The sequence below is a fragment of the Nycticebus coucang genome, chromosome 12, assembly GCF_027406575.1.
Source record: "Nycticebus coucang isolate mNycCou1 chromosome 12, mNycCou1.pri, whole genome shotgun sequence".
Classification (NCBI taxonomy): Eukaryota; Metazoa; Chordata; class Mammalia; order Primates; family Lorisidae; genus Nycticebus; species Nycticebus coucang.
The window spans coordinates 86,680,095-86,692,184 of record NC_069791.1 but is presented as its reverse complement, the minus strand read 5'-3'; the positions used below and the strand labels follow the sequence as shown (position 1 = coordinate 86,692,184).

At 51.2% G+C, this 12,090-nt stretch overlaps 1 protein-coding gene across 1 annotated transcript; it reads right to left on the bottom strand.

Moving 5' to 3' along the window:
• Window positions 1–971: 971 nt before the first annotated feature.
• LOC128562018 (aquaporin-8-like) lies at window positions 972–9,250 on the bottom strand. Its single transcript, XM_053556639.1, has 6 exons — window positions 9,239–9,250; window positions 8,860–9,101; window positions 5,612–5,738; window positions 3,671–3,885; window positions 2,146–2,280; window positions 972–1,101 (listed from the first exon to the last, which is right to left on the bottom strand). The coding sequence occupies exons 1-6, from the start codon at window positions 9,248–9,250 to the stop codon at window positions 972–974; spliced, it is 861 nt and encodes a 286-aa protein (XP_053412614.1).
• Window positions 9,251–12,090: the final 2,840 nt, after the last annotated feature.

Below are 12,090 nucleotides of genomic sequence, written 5' to 3'. Positions count from 1 at the left end.
GGTTGCTCAGGATTCCACGTTCGGGAAATTCCTGCCTCTTGCCCTGCCCTCATCCCCAGCTGGAGTGCTGAAATGGGCTGACGCGTGTTGTGGACAATACTGAGCACTCATCAAGACCCTGGACTCTACACTGGGCTTTCAGCAGGCCCAGAGGCCTATGATCTAGAATTGACTCTGACTGCAGTCCACGTTGGAGTCCAGAGTGTGAGGTAGGCCCAGCATGTAATTGAGCTCCAGACTGAGCCCCAGGACAGGCCTTGGTGAGTGGACATAGGCTCAGGAGTGTCCTGCACTCTGAGTACCTACCTGGACTCTACGCTGGGCTCTGGGCTTACCCACTATGGACAGCCCAGACTCAACCCCAGAGTCTTAATGTCTCCTAGAAGTTCATTTCTCAAAAGAAAGGAAAATCCATGGGCATGTGGAAAGAAACATTGCACTGTTTATTGCAAAGCAAGATTGTCAGCTCAGGAAGCAGGGAAGTGCCTGGGCCCCAAAAGGCCCTTCTGTAACAGAGGAATTAAGAAAAAAGATGAGGAGAAAGGCACAGGGTGCAGGAAATGAGCTGATACTCAGAAATAGCTTCCTCTCCTGACTCCAGAGATTCCTCTGGAGAAAACTCTTCTGTTGAGCTGCTTCCCCGTGTCTCTGGGCAGTGCTGGCAACACACTCCCAGGCTGAGGTCTCTGGGGAGCACAAAGGAACTCCAGGAACCTACAGCCCCCTCAGGCCTGAGCAGCAGTCTGTCTGTCTGAGAAGCCAGGCCCAAGGCAGTCCTGGCAGGAAATGCAGAAGCTGTCCTGTCCTAAGCATGGGGCGGCTCAGCTGAGGGCACCAGGAGCAGCAGGGATCCCACCAGCTCTGCTTCACCGTCCCTTGAGGATGAGACGAGTTTTCTCATCTCCAATGAAGAACCTATGAAAGAGATGGCCCAGTGAGGTCTCTGAGCCCTGGAGAAGAGACCCAGCCCTTCACCATGTGTCTCCTGGTCCAGAATTCTCCAGAGAGATGACTTCCTGACCCTTCCCAGCCTGGGGAGAAGGAGACACTATTTCTTGTTGGGTTTCCAGCCCTTTCCTGACGGTGCTCACTGCTGCCATTCTGAAAGAAGCAGAGAGAGATCAGTGATGCTTTTCACGGAGCCGCCCTCTGGGTCCTGAGGGCCCCTGGGCTGGGGGTGGGCAGTGGTGCAGGCTGTCTGGATCAGCCCTGCCCAATGCCTGTCCTCCCCAGACAATGCGGGGTAAGCCCAGCTTGTAAGAGCCAAGTCCAGACAGGGATCGCCGCCCTCCCTGGAGCAGAAGGGACGACTGTAAGAGGAGAGCCCGAGGAGATGGGTCAGACAGGACAGAGGGGACTCTGGTGTTTCCTAACTGGAAGCCACTTCTCCTACTGGTAACGTCACCCTGCTTGTCCCCTGCACAGCCCTGGGAGTGCTGTCCACACTGTATTTTATGTGAATGTTGTTTCCTGACACGTGCTCTGGGGGCAACATTTACATGGTGTGGATGGGGCCCCTGGAGTTGTACCCACCCCTCTGGGGACCACTCCTCCCCTGCCCACTGTTCTACTGTCAGAGTTGTGGATATGACTGGCCTGACCCTTCTCCACGGTTCGTCTCATGCTCCAGACACAGCCAGCAGTAGTGCTCCACAACAGCTGTGCTGGACTCAGTGGGCTTGTGACCCGAGCTGGGCCAGTCCAAGCCAGTGAACACCTGACCCAAGGTTTCTATTAAAGCTGTTGGTCTGTTTCCCCTGGCGGTGTCAAGCTGCTGGGATAGAAGCCTAGAGGGGCTGGTGAGCTCCTTTCCCTCTGCTGGAGAGCCCGTCTCAGCAGGATGCCCACAGAGGGAAGTAGAGCCAAGCAGAAAGACCAAGTCCTGAAGACGTGTGAGACCCCCTGAAGCCACTGCTACCTGTGACCTTTTGGGTTATGTGAGCCAATGAATTCCCCTTTACAGCATAAGCTACTGTGACATGGGTTTCTGTCACTCACAGCCAAAGCTCCTAGATCGAGCCATGTTCTTTCCTCTCAAGAGGTTTCCTCTTTCCTTCTTCAAACCCTGATTAGAGCCTGCCCTCCATCCCTGGACACTGTGGAGCAGTCACCAGTTGACCCCAGATAGGCCAGTCACACTCCTACCTTAGGAGCAGTCCCACAAGGAGGCCAGCCAGGAGCGGGCCCAGCCAGTAGATCCAGTGGAAGCCCCAGTAGTTGGCCATCACAGCAGGTCCAAAGGCACGGGCTGGGTTCATGCAGGCTCCAGACACAGCACCCCTGCAAACAGCCAGCACACTGATCACCAGGACCCCAGCCAGGCCCCACCTGCCCACATCATATCCCTAACTAGGCCTGGGGCTCACAGACCCCAGACAGCCTCTCTAAACTTCCATATCATGGGCTCCTGGGTGATCCTTAACACCGGGAAGCAAATGGCCTTTGTCCCCCTTGGTGCAGAGTCTGGCACACCCCACACGCGCTGAGAGAAGAAAGACCAGGAAAGAATGCCTGTTCCGTGATGGCAGGGAGAAAGGCTGGCTCTCCATTCTCTCCAAAGACTCCAAAGACAAGCAGCTGTCACCACTTTGGAGTCGAGCTGACCTAGATTCAAAACCCAGCCCAGCTAGTTCTAGCTGTAGGACCTTCATTTAACCTCTGGTGTTTTGACTGCGGTGTAAGTGCCTGTCCCATAGGTTGTTGTCAGGAGTGAATGAGAAAATGCATATGGATCCCACCCTTGCGTGAAATTAATGTACAACAACAACAGCTATATTCTAGCCCGCTCAGCGAGACTCTTGTACCACGAGCTTGGGGCGCTGAATCTCGTGGAACTGTTCCCCACGTCCAGCATGCAGTTGTCTAGTTCTGGGTCTGGATCCTCGCGCCCTTTACTCAAGCTTTGGTCCTGCAGACTTCATCCTACCCTGTGCCCAGCAACCAGTCAGAACGCTTGCATGTGAACTACGGGCCACTAGGGGGCAGCAAAGCACGGCCACAGCCTCATACACATTCTCCAGCCCAGCCTGGGCTACGCCTTCCAAAGATGACAGAGCTGACCCAGGAGAAGGGCCAGACTTGGGTCTGTGTCCAGGAGAAAGGAAGGAGTTGGATATTGGGAAGGGGCTGCCTCCTCCCCTTGTCCCAGACCTGTGACTTAATTTGCCAGTGCCCATTCACCTTAAATAAGTTCCTTCTATCCTCTCTGAGCCTCAATTTCCTCATCCCTAAAATGGGAGAAATAATCCCTCACCTAATTTTGTCTCCTTACTCCTCCCCAAGACTGCTGAGAGGCTAAAAATAAAGAAGATGGTGGGTGTGGATGCTGTTTGTCAGCCTGAGGCTAAAATCAGCCTGTCTACCCACTGAATGAACACATCTGTAGAAATATTTTATATTTACTACCCAAACTGGAAAATGTCACATAAAAATCAAGATTTCAATGAAATTCAAGGAAAGGTCATGCCAGACATTTTGTCAGGAAGCTGAGTAGTGCTGAATTGACAGAACTTCTTAGACACCAGTCCCCACCACTCCCTGTTATCTGCCCAGTGCCAGCTTACTACCCCCATCTGCCGCATCAACCTGGCCCCTGTTCGCAACTGAGTCTGTGACCTTCAAGCCTGACCTCCTGCAGAGCCAGGACAGCCCACTGTCAAGGAACACTCACCCAGCCAGGATGTCCACAGTGACGGAGAAGCCGATGGAGAAGGGGGCCAGAGGGCTCTTGGTCTTCTCATTGATAGCACCCATGCACACAGCCAGGGCCAGCAATGTTGTCAGGATGATCTCTGCACCCAATGCCCCTGCCACCTGCCTCTGCTCCTGGACTGTCACAAAGGCTGCCCCAGAGGCATTCCAGAATCTCTCCTCAGGACTCACCGCCTGCAGAAAGAAGCTGCTAAACTTCACAGGGCGCAGAGAGATAGCCCAGAGCTGAGGGGAGGGTTCCAGCTTAAAAGCCACATAAGAATTACATCAGTGTGTGGGTGGGCAGGTCTGGGTCCACATCCTAGCTCCCCCAGTTCTCTCTGTGTGACTGTGTGTAGCTGTAAGGCCTTCCTAAACCTCACTTTACTCATTTGAAAAGTGGAGGTGACCCAGTAATGGCTCCAGGGGATATGGGCCTGAGCTTATGGAACTTAAAGGACCTTCTTCAAGAAAAATAACATAAACACATCTTCCTCTAGCAACCCTGACAAACACACATGATCAGGTGAACCCAGTGCAAGGCCCCCATAGGATTTTGGGCGAGGCCTTTGCAAGGGGAGCCCTGCAGCTGAGGCTCCATTACCTCTGCAGGAAATGGGCCTTGGGTGGTCACAGCACTGGGAGAGGGAAGACAGTCGGGAGCACCAGCTCCTGGACTCTCGACTCACACCTGGCTCTGCTGCTCACCAACTTGTCTGAACTTGGATAAGCTCCCAACACTTCTGTACCTCCATTTTCCCATCTATAAAACAGGGGGTGATAATGACAGCTCATGGGTCACAGGTAAGGGTCTTGGAGTGCCTGGCACCTGGTGAGTGCTCTCTAAGGACTCACTGTGGATTCTTGTGAAGTTGTTGGGAGATTAAATAAGAGAATACATGGGAATTGCCCAGCAGGAAGGGTGTACTCAGTGGCCGGCAGTTGCTGTGCACTCATCAGAATTACGTCTGACAAGTTCCACGTGGCTGGGCTTGCGGGCAAGTCTGGGCACCACTTTCCATACAGAATTAGAGTAGGAAGGTACAGGCTGCCCTCTACAGACAGGAAACAGGCTGCAGGTCTCACATGGTGGCATGGAGAGACCAGGAGAGGGGAAGACTCAGAATGAGACTTTGGATTAAAGTCCGCAGTGGGTCAGAGCAGAGAGCTTCACAGTCAGTCTCAGCCAAGCTGATCGCTCTCCCATCCCCCCACACAGCAGGTGAGGCCTGCATCCTGAAGGGTCCTTATCTGTACTGAGGCTTAAGAAGGGAAGGAAGGAAAAAAAGAGAGAAGGGGAAGAAGAGGAAGGAAGGAGGGAGGGAGGGTGTCTATCAATGGATTTGTGTGTAATTTATACAACTCCTGTAGCTGAGGGGAAGAGCTAGTCTTTCTGATGGGATGGAAGGATTCCAACCATGAATTGAATTCCAGTCATACCCATTCCTATCAGAGGTAACTTAGTTTAAAAGCAAGCAAACTGGAGAATACAGAGAAGTTAATTCAGGAGTTTCTCAAGGCCAATAATCATATTCATCCTGAATCCTCTATCAGTGCTCAGTGAGATGTTTGTAGAAGGAATGAACAAGTGAACTAGTGAGTTAGTCATTGAATGAAAAAAAAAAAAAAAAAAAAAAAAACATTAGAACTATCCTAATTGACTCCAAAACCAGTGATGAGTTCAGGAAGAGAAAAAACAAGTCCTGAATTTGCTTCCTGGTCTTCAGGGAATGGCAGTGTCCAGAGGGGGAACAGAACAGAGTATGAGAGAATGAGGCCCATGGAATGTGCCCCTCTCCAGGGGGAAGAGGTCCACCCACTCCACCCCTGGAAACAGGCCAGGAGTTGAACATTTCTCCACTGCCCTCACCCTCCCACCTCCAGCAGCCCCATCACAGCCCAGCCCCTGGGGGTCACCCACCTTGGCCAGGGCAGCCCCGAGCAGCCCTCCGAGCAGCTGGGAGATCCAATAGGGAAGGAGCATCATCAGGGTAAGGCCTCCACTCAGCATGGCTGCCAGGGACACCGCAGGGTTAAAGTGGCCCCCACTGTAACCCAGGAGAGCAGAAGGAAGCATGAGGCCAGGGTCCAGGGCCCACCTGAGAAAATGTGGGCTGTCCCCTGAGAAAATGTGTCCCAACCAGTTCCCCCTCAACCCCCCTGCAAGGTCCAGAGTCAATCTGACGCCCAGGCAGATAGGAAGAGATACCAGCAGGCCCCATTTTCCTGGAGGTGCTGGGCTATGGCGTGAGAGACATGGGGGAGCTCAGGGAAGGGGAGAGCAGCCCTAAGCCTAAGCCCAGACCCCAGGGTGGCCCTGGGGGAAGAACGTGCAGGGAGACTGTCCTTAACTCCTTCCAGACTCCCAACTCCCTCAGAGCTCCCTCCTGCCTCCAGAGACGTGGCTGCAGGTCAGACTGAGACCCCAGGCTCTGAGTTAGCAGCACAAGAGCTTGTCCTGGCCTCTCCTTATGGGCGGCAAGACCCGGAACCAGAGCTCCCGATGAAACTGCTCAGCCAAGAAATCCCCACTATGGTCTGAGAGTGAGAGGAGTGGGGCATGGAGGTTAGGGGTTCAGCTTGGAAATGGCATTGAGAGGTGGGGTGGGGGGTCCTGATTGGGCCAGGGATTGGGTTTGGGACTTTGGGATGAGCATGGGCGCTAGCTGAGTGGGAGCCTGGGGTCAGAGGGCAGGCTCCAGTTGGCCAGCCTCTAACTTGCTCATGGACAAAAAGCTTCCTGTTCACCAAGATCTGCCCTGGCCCCAGAGCCAGGAGGCCCCCCAGCCCCCTGCACCCACACTGGTGTTGGTGTCCCATCCAGCCCTACTCTGATGGAGGGACTGTTCACAGAGGTTGGCCCATTACATCCCTTGGGTTCCTGGGAATGGATATTTTGCCCATAAGGGAGAAGGTGACCTCATGACCCCCCACATTACACAAGAGCCCAAGTGCCCCTAGATGTGAAGAGCCTACCAGTGAGCCTGCCCACCTGCAATGGACACAGAACATTGAGCTGAGACTGGACAGGGCACCTTGGCTCTGGACAAAAGGACTTTGTCCAATACCCTGACACTTCGCGACCAGCTGCCCCCAGCTCGTCTGGCCCAGCTCTATGCGCAGACCCTCAGGTGAGCTTCCTGTGTGTTATGAAAACACCAGCTGATGCTCAGACTGGACAAGTTAGGCAGAGGGGCAGCCAGGCCCCCATGGCTCCAAGTAGCTTAGCCTGGGCTCTGCCAAGCAAACAGGCAAGGTGGGGGTGGGGCGGCTTCCCTGGGAGCTGCAGAGCTAGAACCCCTCAGGCCATTGTCCTCTCCTCCACCATCCCACCTGCCCAACCTGGGGAGAGACTGTTACTGAACATGGCTCTGCCAGGAGAGGGCTGGAAGACCTGAGGACCACCCCTGTTCCCTACGCTAACACTAAAGTGTTTTGTTCATTTATTGGTTGCTCTCAGCAAATATTCTTTGAACAATTACTGTGTGCCAGGTGCTGTGCTGGAAGCTTTACACAACTTACTCCAACAACCTCAAAGTGAGTGCCTGGCGTGTAGGGGTGATCAATAAATATTAGTGGGAAAAGGCAATAATTAGATAAAAGGCTGGTATTACAGAGAGGCAGGATGCTATAGTGCAGTGTTTTTCAATCTTATTATTATTATTTTTTAATCTCAGGGCACACTTGAACCTTTGGTTAAACTTCCATGGCACACATAATTATATTGATGCAAAAAAAGTAAAAAAAAAATACTGTACTTTGAACTTCTTTGGAAAGTAATCTAATGCTCTTCAAAATTTTTCACAGCACACCTAAGATACTCTTATAACACACCAGTGTGCTGTGGTATACTAGTTGAAAAATCACTGCTGTAGTGTCTGAGTGATAGTCTCTCCAGCCAGCTGGCCTGGATCCAGCTGTGCTGCTGCATAGCTGTGTGACCTTGGCCAAATTCATAGCCTCTCTGTGCTTCAGTGATCCCCAACTGACAAGGCTGGGCTGTACATGAATTAATATAGGTACAGCACATAGTACTGTCTATATAGTTAGTATAGTATCTATTTACTTTATAGTTAGTAAATGGCAGCTCTTATTATTATCCACATTTTTACCACTGCACACTGAGAGGTCCAGCAACTTTCCCTGGTGAGCCAGCTAGGACATGACCAAGGTTGCATTCACCGCCCCTCCCCCGGCCCCCCGCCACCCATCTGAACAGAAGATCACATGCTTTTCATTCCACTGCCAGCCTCCCTCAGACATTGAAATTGCTGTCCAAGTTCTCTTTCCATTCTGGTTTTCTCAGAAACAGTATTTCAGTTTCCCCATATGCAGATCAGTCTTCTGAGTGAGATTAAATATGGACCAGCCTTGTCCCACACTTCCCTGGCAGGTGCCCGATTCAACACCCTTGCAGCTTCCTCTCCTGGGAACTGTCAACCACCCCACAGCCCTCCCCATTGAGATCCCACCCAAGTGAGATCTGAACCAGGGGAGCCCATCTCTCTGCTTGCCCTCCTGGGGCCACTATAGGTCTCTGTACACCGAGTGGGTAAGCCCCGACTCGGTTCCTGTGCACACCTCTGCTTTCCCTAAAACTCTTCTAGTAACTCAGTGACCAGGGCGGGCTGACTGGTGTGTGCTGAGTGGTCACTTCATTTCATTTTCAAGCTACCCTGTGAGGCACTTGGTTTTAGGGGCTGGGGCCAGATAGCTCGGCCTTGGCTCCTTGGCCCTGTGACTTTGTATCTCCGTAACCTGGGAAAGGCTACACCACTGTCCCTTTTGTAGCTATAGAAGGGGGCTAATAACAGGACCTGCAAGGTTGTTGAGGATCAGATGACTAGTATCTATTAAGTTTGCTTAGAATAGTGCCTGCTTCATGGTTAGCAAAATATATGTGTTGGCTTGGAAAAAATACATTTGTAAGATGGGCTCCTATTCCTGTCTTATAGGTGGGACTCTGGGTTTGGAGAGTAACTTGCCCAAAGCCAGGCGCTCACAGGCTGAAAAATGAGGAGAGGACCCCAGGCAGGCCGAGACCCCTCTCACACTGCTCCACAGCCGTTCCTGGAGACCTGAGTGGTGTGCAGGACCTGACCACATAGCTTTGCCCCCATTCCAGCTACCCTTGGGAACCCCAGGCTAAGTGCTTGGGGCTGGTCTCACCTGATGTTCCCCAACGTGGCGATGACGAGCCCCAGTGCCAGCCCGTGGGCCAGGGCCGGCTGCAGCACCCCAGTGTTTGGCGCATTCTCAATAACAGACAGGCATCCGATGAAGATGAAGAGGGCAGAGCCCAGCAGCTCAACCAAGCAGGGCTGCAGCAGCCGCTCATACCAGGACACGCGCCACTTTCCAGAGATACTTGGCTCCTTTGTCTTGCCATTGCCAAACTCAGACATGGCTATCTGCCACAGGGGAAAGCAACAGTAGACATGGGTAGCAAGAGAGGCCACACAGAAGACCCAAACCCAAACCTTGGGTGAATTTGCAGCCACCCCTTGCTCTACTGGGCTGCAGAGGAAGATGCTGGCAGTGGACTCACCTCTCCAGACATCAGCACGCAATGGCACAAACCCAGGCTCTGGCCTTAGCTGCTGGGAAACCCACACCTGCTGTCCTGGACACTCTTATCTCTAAGACAGAACCTGATCCCGCTACAGGCTCTGCACCTTTTAAAGGATTGCAGAGGCTCACTGAGAGTGCTGAGAAGCCAATAAAGCCCAGGTGGGAGGAGGCCTGGAGGCCCAAAAGAAACTTTTATCTCACCAGGGCTGGGCTGGGGTGGGGAGTCAAGGATTGTTGAGCTTCCTGCCAATGAGGGGAAAGGTGCTGGCTTGGCTATGTCACCTGGACAGCACACCCCAGGCTCTGCACCCCAGCTCCTCATGATCCACAGGAGGCCAACATGTGTCAGGGTGCATGCAGAGGGCCCCATGTGTTGGATCTAACAAAGTTAAGTAACAGCAAACTCGTCTTCAATTGTTTTTGCCCAGAAGGTGATCCCCTGCTGGGTGAAGGAGTAAGAGGCCATGAGATGCGGTGGTGGGACCCATGCACTTGGCACACTGGCTCTCTGGATGTAAATCCCTGTTCTGCTGTGAACCAGCCCTGCAACCTTGAGCACATGCCTTAACCTCTCTGCACCTTTGTTTTGCCATCTGTCAAATGTGGATAATAGTGATAGTGGCCATGTCATAGGGTGGTTGTGTGGTTTAAATGGGTTAATATATGTAATGTTTTTGGGACACTGCCAGACACACAATAAACATGATACCAGGGTCCATTAGTTTAGAATATTTACTTAGGGTGGAGTACAGTGGCTCATGCCTGTAATGTCAGCACTCTGGGAGCCCAAGGCAAGAGGATTACTTTGGGCCAAGAGTTTGAGACTAGGCTGGGCAACATAGTGAGACCCTGTCTCTACAAAATATAAAAATTAGCCTGGCATGGTGATACATGCCTATAGGCCAGCTACTCTGGAGGCTGAGGCGGGGGAATCATTTAACCTTAGGAGTTCAAAGTTATAGTGAGCTATGATTATGCCATAGTACTCCAGCCTGACTAACAGAGCAAGACTCAGTCTCTAGAATATATAGTTGTATATAACTAATATTTATCAAGCATGTTCTATGTGCCAAGCACTAGGCTAAGTACCTTATATATAGTATCTCATTTAAACCTCACAGCAACCCTGTGTAAGTACTGTTATTACAGTAATTTTACAGATAAGAAACTGGAGTTCCAGGAAGGTTGAGTTTCCCAGGATTACACAGCTCATATAATCACAAGACTTGTAGGTTGGGCAGGGCCTATAGCTCAGTGGGTAGGGCACCAGCCACATACACCGAAGCTGGCAGGTTTGAACCCGGCCCGGGCCAGCTAAAACAACAATGACAACCACAACAACAAAGAAAAAGTAGCTGGGTGTTGTGGCAGCACCTATAGTTTCAGCTACTTGAGAGGCTCAGGTAAGAGAATTGCTTAAGCCCAGGAATCTGAGGTTGCTGTGAGCTGTGATGCTACAGCACTCTACCCAGAGTGACAGCTTGAGCCTCTGTCTCAAAAAAAAAAAAACTTGTAGGTTGTCACAATAAGACAGACACTGTATATGATTCAATTTACATGAAGCAGCTAGACGAATCATTTTTGTAGATACAAAAAACCAAATGTTGGTTCCCAGGGGCTGGAGAGAAGGAAGGAAGGGGAGTTAGTGTTCTTGGGTGCAGATTTTCTGTTTGGGAAGATGAAAACTTTCTGGAATTGAATAATGGAGATAGTTGCACAACAACATGAATGTACTCAACGTCACTGCACTGTACACTTTGGGCATCATTAAAATGGCAAATTCTATGTAATTTGTATTTTGCCAAAAATTGGAAAGCAAAGTTCTCATGTAAGCCACTGCTGTCTTTCTAAAACGGATGGATGGATGGATGGGTATATGGATGGATGGATGGATGGATGGATATATGGATGGATGGATGGATGGATGGATGGATAGATGGATGGATGGGTATATGGATGGATGGATGGATGGATGGATGGATGGGTATATGGATGGATGGATGGATGGATGGATGGATGGATGGATGGATGGATGGATGGATAGATGGATGGATGGATGGATGGATGGATGGATGGATGGATGGATAGATGGATGGATGGGTATATGGATGGATGGATGGATGGACGGATGGATGGGTATATGGATGGATGGATGGATGGATGGATGGATGGATGGATGGATGGATGGATGGGTATATGGATGGATGGATGGATGGATGGATGGATGGATGGATGGATGGATAGATGGATGGATGGGTATATGGATGGATGGATGGATGGGTATATGGATGGATGGATGGATGGATGGATGGGTATATGGATGGATGGATGGATGGATTGATGGATGGATGGGTATATGGATGGATGGATGGGTATATGGATGGATGGATGGGTATATGGAAGGATGGATGGATGGATGGATGGATATATGGATGGATGTATGGATGGATGGTTGGATGGGTATATGGATGGATGGATGGATGGGTATATGGATGGATGGATGGATGGGTGGATGGGTATATGGATGGATGGATGGATGGATGGGTATATGGATGGATGGATGGATGGATGGATGGATGGATGGATGGGTATATGGATGGATGGATGGATGGATGGATGGATGGATGGATGGGTATATGGATGGATGGATGGATGGGTATATGGATGGATGGATGGATGGATGGATGGATGGGTATATGGATGGATGGATGGATGGATGGATGGATGGGTATATGGATGGATGGATGGATGGATGGATGGGTATATGGAGGGATGGATGGATGGGTATATGGATGAATGGATGGATGGATGGGTATATGGATGGATGGA